Here is a 15,742-nt window from a genome sequence, read left to right on the forward strand (position 1 = left end):
CTGTAAGCCACTATCCAAGTCAGACGTTGGAAGCTCAGGGATTAGGAGGGTGCAAACAATATGATGTGTAGGACTATTCTGGATTCAAAGCAGTTTCTTTGTGACTTTACATGTGGGAGAGCAAAGTTCAGGAGACTGGCGCCCATGCAGCCAGGCCAACCAAACCCCAAATCTCTGCACACTGAATTAGGCAGTAGATTTGTGGTCAAACTCGACTGAAATGAGTATGCTCTATCGGTGTGTGGGAATTGAGCAGTAAACTGTGTCCATAACAAAGTAAGATTAATCTGGAGGAAAATATGTTATAATTTCCACAAGCAACTGAAGAGACAGCCACTGTTAACCCCCAATGGAAGACTAAAAATGCTCTGCCTTAGTGATGTCCATCTCAAAAGCATGGTTTTGGACTAGTGTCAAACCAGAGATAATTCAGCCTATTGAGAACCAGGAGAATGTCCCACTGACAGCAGCTGACAAAAGATAGATTCTGTCTCCTTCCCTTTACAATGTTTCCCATGAGCCACTTTACTACTAAACCTGGTAGATCTGGCAAACGTGACATCCTTTGGATTGTGATCATACTGTAATTGGCATTCATGTTGAATTTGGGATGTAATAATTGAAAACAAACACAGAACTCCACGTGTGTGCCACAGTATTTGAATGGTGAGGTATAATACACAGAAAAGGTAGCCAAATAAAATATCTCAGCTGCCTATCTTTACAGCTTAGCTTGAAGGCTTTTTATTTTGCCTCCTTCTGTATACGCCTGCAAAATGCATACATGTATTTATGTATGGGACACACCCAGATAAAAGCATTGCTACTTCACAAGCAGTAAATAACGTTCAGTCAATCTGATGACTTACCCAAAAATGTAGATGGGCATCAAGTTTAAGTCACTCTGAGAAACCAGCAGCAATAGGAACATTAAAACAAAGTTTATTTGACAACGTGATTAAAAACCTATTTTTACGACAATTTCTACCATACAAATGGCCCTGTACAATGGTGCACAGGATAGGGCCATGAATAAATACAGAACTGCTCTCCAATTTAAATCTGATATTGCCATAAATCACATCCAAGTGGCTGGGTAGCCATGTATCAGCTCTGCGCAGCCAGACACGATAAACTCGAAGAAGGGCAAGAGTGTGCAACAAATGGTGATTATTTGACCTCCTCTCTGTACAGTGCTTTTCTGTGCATGTTCCATAATGCGCTCTGGGGGTTTGTTCTCTTGGCGGAGGTTCTCCAACTGCACTCGTGCCAGGCTTTTCGGATGGCTCTCACTGGGTCTCTAATCGTGCCACATCTGTAACGTCCACATCATCAACTTCCTGTGGACAATTGAAGACACATGTTACAAGCGAGAAAGGTTCTGAGATCAAAGATGAAGGATGGTGGTGTTTTGGAATGGAAAATACTGTGGCAACTTCAACAAAAAGTACAATATGAAATACATCATATAGAGAACATGGGGAGGATCAGAAACAAGATTTGAGAGTCTACATCTGTCGTTTGTGTTGCCTGTGCAATGTTTTTAGTACAAGTTACACACTGCAGTGAGTTCCATACCTTCACCCTGTAGCCTGTAGGGATATCAGTGCACGAATTTCCATCATGTACACATTTTAGCAGTGCAAATGAATTAAATTGTAGTAAGGTGTACTATGTAAAAATGGTGCTAATATCGTGCTTGGGGTGGGACTTTGTGCTGATGTGAGGCATGATTTGGAGGTTAGCTCAGCACAGTGTAGTGTAGGCTACTAACGATTAACATTACTAAGTACTAATACACTAATATTTAACCTTAACAAACTAAACTAATTAGTAATTAGACTGGGGTTTAGGCCTTAGCACAGCTGCAGTCTAGGGGGTGTATGAACTTGCACCGCAAAGGTGGCTTAGAAAATGAATGTACAAATTGAAAGCTGAGCTGCAATGTGCTTGGGGGAGTGGAAAACAGCATAACGTGCACTAGCAAAAGGATGTCGGGATATGAAATGTTGCACATTCATCCGGGCGGGAGAAAGTTTGCTGTATGAAGATTATTGTTGGGAAGCGGAAAGGGTTTTAGAGAATTACTCGGGTGTTGGATAAAAGGGGAGGTGTTTGATTGATTGATGATCTCACAGCAGGAGGCACGAAAGTGGGTGCTGAAACCATATGCTTTCTTTATGCAGACATATGCAGGGGACGGAAAAAAGAGGGCTTAAAAGCTGGGGGAGCAGAGAAGAAAGGGGTTGGCAAGAAAAAGACTGAATGGAAGAAAAAGAAGAAAAAGAGAATAGGAAAATTAGGAGAGATCGGGCGCTGGGTGTGAAGCTGCAGTCTGTGGTCAGGGATCGGTAGCTGAGAAGGAGACAGTACAAGAAGGAGGGACACAGGCGAGTCCTGGCTGTAATCTCAGTAGGTATATATAAATGATTTCGAGTCCAAGGCTTTCTTATCCTGTCTTCGCCTGACTATTTTCTAACACCATTTAGACACAATTTAGACAGAATTAAATTGTGAAAAATGATTCCTATGGTCTAAATCCCTAGGTCTGGCTAAATATCCCTGTATTCTATAATTTGCCCTCTCTTCAGGGGTGGGACTTGCCTTAGGTGGTCGATGTTGTTTCCGCCTCTCAAGGGTACAGAGAATGCAAAGGGGTCTTTCCTTATCCTTGCTCACTACTTTCCTGTCAACTAAAAGGTTGCACACTTCATCAAGGTCGATATTCTACTTTATTGTCATCGCCTTGGGTCTGTGTGTCTTATAGTACTTAAGTCCTTGATTTTAATGGTCAAGGAATTTCTAAAACCAAAAACAGCTCTAAACCTTTTAGGGATGCTTTTCTTAAAAGATGTTACTATGTCTAGGACGTGTCCGCCACTTCCATTGTTGTGGAACACAGGATTTAGGTCATCACTCCTAAACCTGTTGTCAACCGGTTTCAGCTGTATCTTATTACTTCCCACTTTCTTCAGGACATATACTGACTTCAGAATATATATCATTAATAGCAGAACAGCAAAGCAGAGAGACAACAAGAATGATAACTATTCTCGTCCTGTGTATCCACATTCATGGGTTGTGGACCGTTTTCCCCAATTTTTGATGGCCGGAGCTTCCTCGTCACATGCCCAAAAGGGGAAAAAAGATGAAACAAGGGGGCGGGGGTGTTTGTCAGTCTAATGTGTGCAATGCTTTTTCATTAATACAACGTGTTGTTACAAGACAGGGAGAGTTTCTCACCTGTCTTCTCTTTTTTATGGATCTGAGCTTCTATTGGGAGCTTATCCCAAAGTCTAGTTCAGGCATCTGTAACATAATCATATGTTTCTTTATTTAAATATTGTCATCATGGTAGTCACCTTTTTTTTCCCACCACTGTCTTTAGCTCTCCTGGTGTGTACCTGTATGGTCCAGAGTCAGTGATTTCATATTCTCCAGATCTTCCCTCTCCCTGCCCGTGTGTGTGGCTGGAATGTTCACAGGCTGCTGCCTTCTTCTGATGTTACCCACTGGCTGTGACCAAGGGAGATACATATTGTTTCTCTACTACGGATACGCAAATTCTACTTCTTATATTTTCTTATAGTGCTCGCACTGTGCTTTTCAGATATTATACAGCGCGTGGCTAGTCTTGCTCTCCTTAAATAGAATGCTGCTCTTACCAGGCATACGGCTCTGCAGGCGCCGCTCCGCTGTCTCTGGTGCGGGTGCCATTTTCGGGCCACTCGTATTTATGTAGAAGTGGGTCACGTGATTGCGTGTCGATCCGTATTTTCTCTCGCTACAAGACTAAGTCAATTGTTGTGACAAATAGTTTCTCTAGTTCCTACTCAAGCATATCTGACATTTTCAAAACGCAATGCTGTTTTTCAGCCTCATTAGCGGTATCAGTGTCAGGTATGACTTTGAACTACCCCAGGCTATAGGTATGCTGGGAAATGTTGTTTTTGTAGTTTTACCATATTTTCCACGGCCTATGGCAGCTATTTTGTTAATTTTTATCCTCTAGTACCACAGTGACCTTCTTGTAGAGTCTGTGCCTCTACATCTAAAATGAGTTTTTTGTTTTGTTTTATCTCCTCTCTTTGCCTGGCGTGGAGTGGTTTTGCGTTTTCTGGAATTCTTATTTACAAGCTTCTCAGAGCTATGGTGATCTGTTCTTTTAATCTTGTACTCCTAGTCTAAGATTCACCTGTTGTTTCCAATTTTATAGTACTGCTACTGCTTGCCAGCAGATTTCTTCATTTAGGCCTTCAAAATGGCTTTTTAATCTTTAGATCCACATTTGTTCTCGTTTCAATAACAAGGCTGCTGCATTTCCACCTCTCTTTGGTACCAGCACTTTTTCCAAGACTGTCCACTTGAGATCATTCTCTGAGTGGTTGTTTCGAATAAAGTGTTCAACTAGCGAGGCTGTTGTTTGTTTTGTTCTTATGTTCGACCTGTGTTCACATATTCGCTTATTCACCACTCTTGTCGTCATCCCGACATGTCTTTTGGCACATGGGCAATGGATGGAATATACTACATTGGTAGTATTACAGTTTGTAAGGGATCTCTGCTTCCATGGTTTTTCCCAGCCAATATCTATCGATGTAGTACGTCTAGTATATTCGCAAACTGTACAGTTTCCACATGGTGTATGTCCAGTGACTTTTAGTGCATTTCACAATCTAGTTTGTTCTGCTTCTTTCATCTTTTCTTTGTAGGTGTGCACCAAACCGCCCCGGATGTTCTTCCTTCTTTTTATTGCAAAAAGGGGAATCTTAAGCTGGTTCTCTCCTGTGTTCAATATATACCAAGCTTTCTTTATTTCCTTTTTGAGTCGATTAACGACCGGTGAGTGGCTGAATACCGCTGTTATTGTGTTTTCTTCCCGATCCTTTTTTCCATGTTGCATCAGTGTTATCTCTCTCAGGATATTTCTTGCCCTCTTGCGGGCATGCTTGATCGTCTTTTCTGGATAATTTCTCTCTCTAAGATTATCTGTGAGCCTATCTGTTTGTATATCATATTCCCCCCCCTCGTTGTACAGTTCCTTTGATAGCGGAGGAATTGTCCGAAAGGTAAGTTCTCTTTTAGTGACTTTTGGTGGAAACTATTGCATTCCAGCGGCAAGTTTCTATCTGGGGTCTTTTGGTACACAGTTGTTTCCAGGTTTGGTCAATTTCTGCTGATCCTTAAGTCTAGGAAGGTTGCTTCCTTCTTACTTGCTTCATGGGTAAATCTTAAAAATGGATTGAGGCCATTGAGCCAGGTGATGAACTCTGCAAGTACACTTTCTGTTCCTTGGAATAGTATGAGTACATTGTTGATGTATTGATGCCAATTTAAGATGTTATTTGAGAAAGGGTTGATCTGTTGGTGTATATGTTTCTCTTCAAAATCAGCCTCATATAGGTTTGCCAATGTAGGGGCAAAGATGGCCCCCATGGCTGTCCCTGCTATCTGCTCATAATAGTTTTCTTCTACCAAGAAAACATTCTTGGTTCATGCAATTTCTGCAAGTTGCATTATAAAAGTGGTTGGCATCACTGTTGGTTGTGGTTTGTAAAGGAGCAGGTTCTCTATAACAAATTATAGAATACAGGGATATTTAGCCAGACATAGGGATTTAGGCCATAGGAATAATTTTTAACAATTTAATTCTGTCTAAATGTAATCTCAGCAGGCAGTGGAGAGTGGGAGAGAGATGGCCCATTTCATAGAGTACATCTCTCTGCCGGCCATGCAGACAAGGTGACACAAATAAAAGAGAAATATCTATTTAGAGGTCATATTATTCTAATTAGTGAGGTGTCAGATTAGGCACGAGGGGGAAAACCCCATCTCCTCTTCATGCACCAGAGAACAGAAGGTTTTCTTTTCAGATAGTCATTTATTGGAAAGTGGGAGTTTGCAATCCTGCTGAAGTATCATTTATATTTCAAGGCGACATATAAGAATGTGGTCGCTCTGCTAGCTTAACTAAAATAGAAGCCAGTTTCACTGGGTGCGAAAGAGGATCTATTGTCTTGTTGGGGAAATGATATCACGGAAACTGCATTTTGCTAAATGCACTTAGATATGTATTCCCCATTTCTGGCACGTGGTATGAGATACAATGCTGATGTTTTCTCTGCATTTGTTTTATTCTGTTTTGCTAAGTGAAGATAAAATGGCAGTTAATGTGAAATCCATGTGTGGTATGTTATTCTGTGGTCTGTTTATTTTGTGATACATAGAGTGTGGAGCCTAGTGCATCTGAACCATCACTGCCAACATTTTATGTGCTTAGTGTAGCACTAAGTCTAGCATTGTCCTAGCCAAAGCGTCCCATGTAAAAAGAGTATAAAATGAAGCTGATTTCCCATGCTTTAGCAAATGAAAATCAGAGAAGCATGGGGCCTAGATACAATTCCTTACATCTTTTTGGTGCATCGGCCAAGAACGATTTCGGCTAGGTGCAATTGCTAGGTGTGGCCTTTTCTAGTGTGGTCATACTATGTTTTTTGTTTCTTCTATTTTTATTGCTATTCTACAAGTAATAGTGATTGTGCAGCGGACATTTTGAATTTGCTTTAGTGGCATTGTGTGAACATTAGTGCACTGCAAACATGACAGAGGTTGAGACTGCTGATCTCTGCACCTATGGAGAAACAATGTTTTATGCACTGGCAACCTGGGCCTCTGGCACTATCTGGAGTTGTAGAAAGAGGATAGTTTCCAAGCTAGATAAGGAATCTCCTGAGGAGCCATTTGTCGAGGGGAGTGTGTTTCAAACTTGCCTGTTAAGGTTTTTTCATGCCGAGAACCGATAGGGGCAAACAGATACAGGGTGAGATTTTTGTGCAGTTACAGGCTAACTATGATGATACTAACAGGCAGTTTGCACAGAGAGAGAGGCAGCTGGCTGAGAGTGAATGAGAGGTCTTACATTTGAAAACGATTTTGAAGGATGTTCAAAAGGATATGGACCTTGTCTTATCAGAAATTGCTGGCACTGGAGGAGGAGATTTTTAAATTAATGTCTGAAAATGATAGAAAGCTGGAAGTGATTGATAATTTTAAAATGCAAATTACAGGAATGGATGAGGTAATAACCAAGGTAAGGAAATAAAATTCTGCGCTCTGTAGTGAAACACAAGAACTCCAGGCACAGTGTAGGGAAATGAAGCGACAGCCGCAGGACATTGCTTTAACTGGTGCGGGGTCCAGCCACAGTCAGGGAACTCTGCCAGCTGATGTTCACTCGACAAGAGTTGGCTACACTCCAATGCTCAAGGTCGAGTCTGCTTGTTCAGAGCAGAGAAAGGGGGTCAAAATGAGATAACATGCAATGAACTAAAAATCATGAAGAATATAGGGAATTTGATCAAGCTGGTCAAAAAAGATTCTGGTATAAGCATTGAGGAACACCTCAAGGCTGTTATCGAGCAATTTGAAACATTGGCCATCCCTAAGGCTCAGTTTGCCAGATTCTTTCACCTCACTATGGGCCACAGTTCTGCTAGCTTCATACAGGGAACAGGGAAATGTACCATGGGATGACTGTGAAATAGAAATAAGAAACAATTTTCACCATATCCCTCCATCCAAGATGCCAACAAATCTGTAAATAGTATGACAGCTCAGGTAGATTATTTGCCACGCCTGTTCATGTAAAACCTGAAATGGGCTTTTTCATGTTTTGATGTGGCCTGTGACATTTATTCAGCAGAATTCAAACCATTTTTTTATGGCTTGCAAAGAGAGATAGACTCGCAGCTCGCACGTGAGTACACTAGAGACCCAAGCATAGAGCGGATTCTTGAGCAGACAACTAAAAACTATGAAGTAATCTCTCATGAGAAAAATGAGTGTAGGAATAAAGAATCAAACCAAAAAGGTAAAGAATCTACACCTACAGTGCTAGAGATGAAGTCTGGTAAAATGCCTTTGGAGACTGCTCAAATAAAGAATGACACACCACATAGCCAGTAAGGTGTGGCCATGCAAGGAAAGGCAGCACCATTCCAGGCCACTGTGTTGAATCCACAGACCCCAGTGACAGAATCTCGTACATTAGTCCTAGGCACCTTGGTACTTTGCCAAAGATGGGGTTTCACTGTGATATTCTAGGGCCTAATAACACCCAGAATCAGATGTATAACGGGCCATACCAGTAGGTTTGACTCTGCCACAATGGTTTATGGTAATCAGGCAAGACCAAGGTTTGTAGATAGATTCATTGAAAATGGAAGTCAACAAAGGGAACAGAATCAATCAAATGACAGACAGAATGCAACATTTGGCCTGCGCCCTTATGGTCAGGCCTCTCCACAGGTAGACCATGGACAGAGTATGGTCACCCCACATTCCCTGCCTCCTCTGTCACAGGAATTCAGGGCAAAAGTTACAAGTGAAAATATTGGCTGAGCAGATAGGAAAACTGAATGCAGTGCAGAAACAGTAGCTGAGTGAGGGTGCAGCATGTCACAAGAGTGACATTGCGCAGAGCAGTGACAAATGACTACACAGCCAGATGTGGCAGCCAGTGTGACCCACACTGAAGGCTGATTAACCTTGGTCTCCTTTTCTTCAGTCACAGTTTGTGCCCAACATGGTGGCACATAACAGTGGGCTGCACCCCACTAACTATCTCAGATTGAAGGATCATCTTCACTGAAAACCATTTAAACATAGCTGAACTAAGCGGTGCCCGCTCAACTACTATTAGATTTCTCACAATGGAAACACAAATGACCATGGTCCACCTTTAAATGAACAAATTCAATATTGCCTAGTGATCTAAATCCAAGAAAACAGTCATATAGTTATGACAAAGGGAGTAAAGAACATACACAAGAAGGGAGTGTGGTTTAACTGAGAGTTGAACCAAACTATTAATGTGTGTGAAGATCAGAGAGAACAAAAGAGAAATACACAGGAAAAACCACAGAGCAAATGGTCAGAAGACCGGAACAGACGGGGATCGCAAGGAGGGAAGTTCCCTTGACCTTTTCGACAAGGAACCGTTACTTTCACAGAGCAGCAAGAATAGAAAGTTTAGACCAGGAAAACAGGCTGAGGAATCCTGCATTGTGTTTCAGAAGTACCCGGGGCCCTCCCATGTCGATAATCAAGGCTGGGAGACTCGCCAGCTGCCGTGGTACTATCCTTGGCTCCAACAACAAAGCAGAGTCAGTGAAATCAACACTGCCGGTGAGTTAGGGAGACCGATACAAGACCAATCTGTGTTGAAGCCAAGGTTGGAAGTGGCAAAATTGTATGGCGATCGCCGGAACAAACATTGTATGTAACGCGTGGCATAACCAACGCAAGTAAAGTTGAACTGTAGATGAGTGAATAAACTTTGAAACTAAGATACAATACCTTTGACAATGTTGACAAAAGTGAAAGAGTGGCAAAGGATTGTGAATCGAAGTGGTTCTGCGATGGGTCAAGCAAAATCCTGTGCACAATTGAAAGTCTTCGATGTTGATACAGTAAAGAAAGTTTATAACAAACTAGATAAAGTTGGTTCCGAGCCCAGCAGAGGGAGATCAATTGCAAGCTGTGGGTTAAAGCAAGTTTTGTATTACAAGAGATAAATTGGTCCGAGCCCTGCAGAGGGAGACCGATTAAAGATGTTGGGCCTCATTACGAGAAGTACGCTATAAACGGGGTGATTACCGGCATGGAGGAACTAGCGGGTCCGTGCTCGTTTGCCGCCGCTAATAGCGGCTGATTACGAGTACGCGAGCATGCGCGAACCCCCATGCCAGTAATGGCCATACCGCCATGCTGCTAAAGGCCCTCCAACCCACCGATAGCGCCATCATGGGACCCGCCGATACTGCCTCCGCCTAGGAGGCACCCCCTAATACCGACCCAGTAATAACATCATGCTAATACTGGGCTCGTAATACCAGACCCGGAAGTAACATCATCGCGTCGGAACGGGAAATGTGGCGGCGGCCATCTTTAAAAACACAATCCATTGCAATACTCCCAAACCACCAGTGTTGCACAGGAGAGACCAGGGCCTCCCAAATCAACATGTCCAAGGCTACCAGAAAATCAAACTCCCGCCTGCACAAGAAGCGTTTTTCCGTTGAGGAACTCAACATGTTGGCGGACACCCTCAAAAGGGAGGCGCAGCAGATGAAAAAGGAGATTTGGGAGGAGGTAGCCCGCAAGGTATCTGCAGTCAGCACCACCCCACGGACAGTCAAAGACTGTAAGAAAAGGTGGGATGACCTCCGCCTTAGGGTACGCAACATCCTGGCCAGCAATCGGAGGGAGGCCATGGCCACAGGCGGGGGTGCCCACTGCGCGACAAAACTAATGCGCTGGGAGGAGACGTGTAGTACCTTCATCCAGATGGAGTCTATCGAGGGCTTTGGGGAGATGGAGACGGGTGCTGCAACATCTGGAGATGGAGGTGAGTGACCCTGCAGACCCCAGTAGGGGAAACCATGACATAGCACAAGTGATCTGGAATAGAGTCTAGGCAAGGCAATGCATGTCCCAACACAAACACATCAACATATCCATGTCCAGATGGAGGCCCAAACCCTGCCACACTGAAATGCATGCTGAGTGCTAATCCCATTACCAACAGACAGCCAACACACACGGACCACTCCCATGTCATACATCACACAAACCCCAATACAACGGCATGCCACCTGCCATGCAGCATTCCTGAATTGAGACGTCATGACAAATGCCAAAATGCCCTCTTCAAACTACCCTGTGTAACACACCTGTAACATATGAATGCATGATGAATGAAAATCTCCACAGCACCATATAATGCATCTTGCATGTAACACCATCACTGATGCCCTGCATCTTTACTACCCCCCCAGGCACAGATGGAGAAGATGCCAGTGAAGAACCACCCACAAGGGCATCCACGTCCCGGGCCAAAACAATTGCCACAGGCAAAACCACCTCCGGGGAAGCCTCGCAGCCCACACCAAAACCCAGGGCGAGCGCCCAGGCCATGCCCGCACATGAGGGCCCCACAGCTACGCCTGAGACCGGAACCACAGAGCTGGCAACACCAGCGGAAGGCGAGGCCAGTGGCACCCATTCTGCACAAACAAGTTCTGTGGGCGAGGCAGCAGCCACTGCCCCACTGAGAGACATAGAAATTGGAGCGGAGGAGTATGTGGACGAGGAAGGACTAATCCATGTGGCATGTCCCCACTCCTCAAGCCCCCTGTCCACCCCCCAACCCCACTCTCAGGCCACACCCACCAGCACCATTGCAGATCCTGCACTACACAGTTCCGACCTCAGCACCACCCCCGAGGTCAACCCTGCTAATGCATGCCCGGTTGCAGCACCCTCAACCACTGCTGCTCCCACCAACCTTGAGGCACGGCTATCAAGGGTGGAGGCAAGACAGAACTCCATGCTGAAACTTGTTCAACAATATGTGGTGGAGGGAGAGGACACTGCCGCCATTAATGCCTCTGCAGTGATGATGCGAGACAGTCTGGGGGCCGTCACGCAGGTCCTGACCTCAATCCTGCTGCACATGCAGCAGCAAAAACCCACGCCAGCCGTGCCAATCACTATGGCATCCACCTCATCCACCACATGCCCATCCTCTACACCCGCTTCCTCTGCACCCTCCAGCCCTGTGCCTCAGACAAGGCAGAGTTCGAGGCAGTCAGAAATGCTGCCCCCGAACACCAAGAAAGCACGGAAATAGTGTGGGACAACAATGGGAGTGGGTTAGATGGTGTCGGTGGTGTATAGGTGTATAAGGGGGTGTTCATTGGGGGGTATGGGGAGTTCATTGCAGGGTATTGGGAGTTCATTGGGGGTATGGGGAGTTCATTGGGGGTATGGGGAGTTCATTGGGGGTATGGGGTGTTTTGGTGTTGTGGGGGGCAGAAGGGGGAAGCACATTTCTGTAGTTTACATCAATACACCCGTTGTGTAAAAAATCATTCAATGCCTGGACATTGTTCATTTCTTGTGTATTCATTTTATTCATGACAGTGCACAGTGCCTAACTCCCCACATTCCCTGTGTGCATGTCCACATGGACCCAGTGTTCAGTGTAGTACTGACACATATCCATCAACGTCCCTGTGGGTCAGAGGTATTCGTCAATCAGTGATTGGCATACAGCACGGCCATCTTGTGCATCACATACTGGCAGAGGTGCTGCTTCTCCTCCATCTTCATCCTCATCATTCTCACCCGGTGCATGCATGTCAATGTCAGGTGGCAGTGGTACATTTCTCCGGATGCACATGTTGTGCAGCATGACACAGGCCATGGTGATCTTTGCCACCTTCTCAGGCCTATAAAGGAGTGCTCCACGAGACCTGCTTAGGCAGCATAATCGCGCCTTCAACAGGCCAAAGGTCTGCTCAATCACAACACGGGTACGGGTATGGACCGATTGTACTCCTCTTCATGGCTGTTACGCGGGTTCCGCATGGGGGTAAGTAGCCACGGCTTCAAGGGATATCCTCCACCACCTGCATGGGAGTACAGAGAGGTCTGTGTGAGTCATTCTGAGCTGTGTCTTCACATTAGGATTTGGGCAATTTTATTTGTGATAGTTCCTTTTAAAAACAAAAGGTTTTAGAACTACTTCTGTTGTTTTTGTCATAAAAGACTGTCCTCAAGATGAAGCAACATTCACTTTATTAGGTTTCCCTTGAGGGCAGGTTTTTTCTTTAAAAGAGCCCCACTTCTCCCTGATTAGTATATTTTCTGTGAGGTGGGTATATTTGGTATATCCGGGACCTACAGTCCTCGCGTTAACTTCTTTTTTTATATATTTTTTTCTCTTTATCTTGCTGTTGGTAATATAGAGAATTTTTCCTATATTTCTGTGTGTTTGATACACAGTGATGATCCTTGATCAGTCCTTATCTTTATTAGGGTTGATCGTATTGTATTCTGACAAATTGCGTTCAAATATGCAGGTACTGTGTTGTGATGAGCAGATAGGTTCAGTGGTGTGAGACCACTTTCACCAGGGCTGAAACAGAATGCGACGCACGCGACCAGGTAACATTACGTGATCCAGATCACAAGCTACTTGTTGGCTGCCGTCTCACCCCGGTTCATGTCTCGGCGCTGTGACCTGTACTACAAACGAGTTGCTCAGTTGTAAAACCTTTTGTTTTTTAAAGGCACTATCACGAATAAAATTGCACAAATCCAAATGTGAAGACACAATATCCAAGGGAAGATTTGGGTATTTGACCACCCTAATGGTCCAGTACGTGGATACCCCAGTCATTCTGAGCTGCCACCTTCAGGATTCACAGCCATGGCCGCAGCAATTTGCTGTTGACATGCACATGTCGCTGTACGTATGCACAAATATTATTTAGATACATTGTATACTGCTATATGGTGTGCTAGTCCGGATGGCGTTGAACGGATGATGCAGGGTGATACTTGCATGCTGATGCGGATGTACTGTGGATGCAGGACGATGTCTTGCCTCCCATGATTGCTGTGTATACTACTCTGTGCATAATCACACTAGCCACATTGGCACAGTTGCAATCATGTTTGGTCATGCATTGCTTGACATACCCATGGTGGCCAGGTTGTGCATCTTCCATGTTGTCATTGATATACGGCATTGGTCCAATGTGTGGCAGTGATGTGTCATGTTCGGGTTGGGAGGTTCAGGTGAGGAGTGTATAGCTCTGCGTGCATTCTCCATTCACCGCCCATTCCCACCCTGATGGAGTATGCATCCCCCCACCTCACGATCCCGATGCACTGCCATGGCCCAGTCAGGCAACTCACCAAGCAGCTAGGCATGTCGTCCAGCATGTCGCTCCATGTGATGGGGTTTGTCACATACCATCTGCACATTGATGGAGTGGTATTGCTTGTGATTGCGGTACACAGCCTCTATGACATCAGGGACTACCAATTCGACATGGGTGCAGTCGAGGGCGACAACGCAATTGGGCATGCCTGCCAGTGCATGGAAGCCTACTTTGGTGTCAGCAATCTCCTGGGCAGTCCGTAGTAGGGATATGTGGGTGCTAGCGTGCTTCAGGAGGGCATCCAGCACTTGGGTCAGCATGTGTGAAAAGAGTGGTTGTGAAATGCCATGCAGCTGGGCCACTGTGTGCTGGTAGGTGTCTGTGGCCAGGAAGTGGACCACAGACACCACCTTTAGTAGCGGGGGGATGACAGTGCATATTTCTAAGAGGCTGATGATGTCGTCATGTATCATGTCCACAATGGTGGTGATGGTGTCCCGGTCCAACCGGTACAGGGTGTGGATCTGCTATGGGGTTAGAATGAATGGACTGTGTCTGATGCAATGGATTGGTGGCTGCCTACGAGGTACTACTGGCTGCAATGGTGATAATTGCTGGGCCTGTCTCACCCTCCTTTTCCTCCTGTGTCTCCTCTGTGCTGCCTGTGGCTGTTGTTGTAGTTGGTGTTGTTGCTGTAGTTGTAGCAGTATAGGCATGTCCTCCAGCCCAATGATTGCAACAGCTAGTGGTATCATTTTGGTGTGGGAAGGGGAGTGGTGTGTGGGTGTACTGCTTTTATGCTGGGACAGGCTCCATTGACTCCACCTCTGGTGATTGTGTGCACCTGTGGCAGTTGCCTTGACTGCAGATTGCTGTTTACGGGTGGTCTGTGATGCCTGTATGGCCGCCATCGTGCAGGCCCTAATTACCGCCTTCGGGATGCCAGTAATTGCATGCCCGCGTGAGTTGTATTGTCCTCCTATTACCGGCATCCCGGTATTTACCCCGCAAAGGGGCGCGTGTACGCGCGCGAGCCGGTATGAAGGGGCATGGTACGGGCAGTGGCGGTTTTGGCAGGTTGGCGTTCGTAATGGCCCGGGCCCGTTAACGATGCCGGTAATACCATTCCGCCTTCCTATTTTCATTACCTACATTCTCGTAATGAGGCCCTTTGTGTGAAACCGGATCTGAGTCCGGCAGAGTGGGATCCAGGGTGAACAGCGAATCACCCGAGAAATTGGATACATGAAAATCCTGAGAACATTGTGTTAAAGTGGATCTGAGTCCGGCAGAGTGGGATTAGAGGTGAATAGTAAATCACGTAAGAAAATTGTGTATATATTAAATAGAAAAAGGAAAGGAACTTTACTGTTTGTTTGTTGCATCAGGCCTTCTGAAAGAAGAGACTTTGAATGGCAGAGACTTTGGCATAGAAGGCCATGATGTTGAAGATTTGAACTGCACCCTCGTGCTAGAGAAGCCAGAGACTGGGCTAAGCTCGTGTGTGCCGCCTTGTCCCGTGCTGAAAACGTGGGGAAGGGAAGTCAACGGCTTAAATATCCTGACATATCATGTCTTGAACACTTTTCTTTTGCATAACATTGTTTCCCACACTATTTGTATTTAGAGGTAAGGATTGGCAATAGGTTTATTAGTAAAGGCCCTTTTATTTTGACAAGACACAACTACGACTGCGTTATTATTATTTGATGGTCGTAGCTTACTCTGATCTTTAGATTTAGGATTAGATAGGCGTTTTCAAACCCAATCGAAGTTCAATAAACACCCTTGAACTATGTTCACTTGTGTCTGTCTCACTGTTGATACCATGCCTTCCTTACATGTGATGTCAGGAGTAGGATATAATTTAATTGATAAAAATTGAGAATCCATGCTGATAATCGTTTTACCACTAGAAGGGGAAAATAGAATTGTTTAACTCCTTGACTCTGACCGTGTATCCACTCTTAAAGAGGTTTTGCTCTCCCAGCTGCATGTCCCAACTGATC

At 45.0% G+C, this 15,742-nt stretch overlaps 1 protein-coding gene across 1 annotated transcript in view; it reads right to left on the reverse strand.

The window, feature by feature from the left end:
• Window positions 1-925: 925 nt before the first annotated feature.
• Window positions 926-15,742, reverse strand: part of TMEM253 (transmembrane protein 253) — a 594,226-nt gene continuing 579,409 nt past the window's right edge. The window contains exon 8 of the mRNA XM_069633707.1: window positions 926-1,340. Coding sequence (XP_069489808.1) covers window positions 1,290-1,340 — 51 coding nt within the window. The 3' untranslated portion in view covers window positions 926-1,289. The remainder of the gene's footprint in view (window positions 1,341-15,742) is intronic.

Source organism: Ambystoma mexicanum, chromosome 13, assembly GCF_040938575.1.
Source record: "Ambystoma mexicanum isolate Mex_15411 chromosome 13, UKY_AmexF1_1, whole genome shotgun sequence".
NCBI lineage: Eukaryota > Metazoa > Chordata > Amphibia > Caudata > Ambystomatidae > Ambystoma > Ambystoma mexicanum.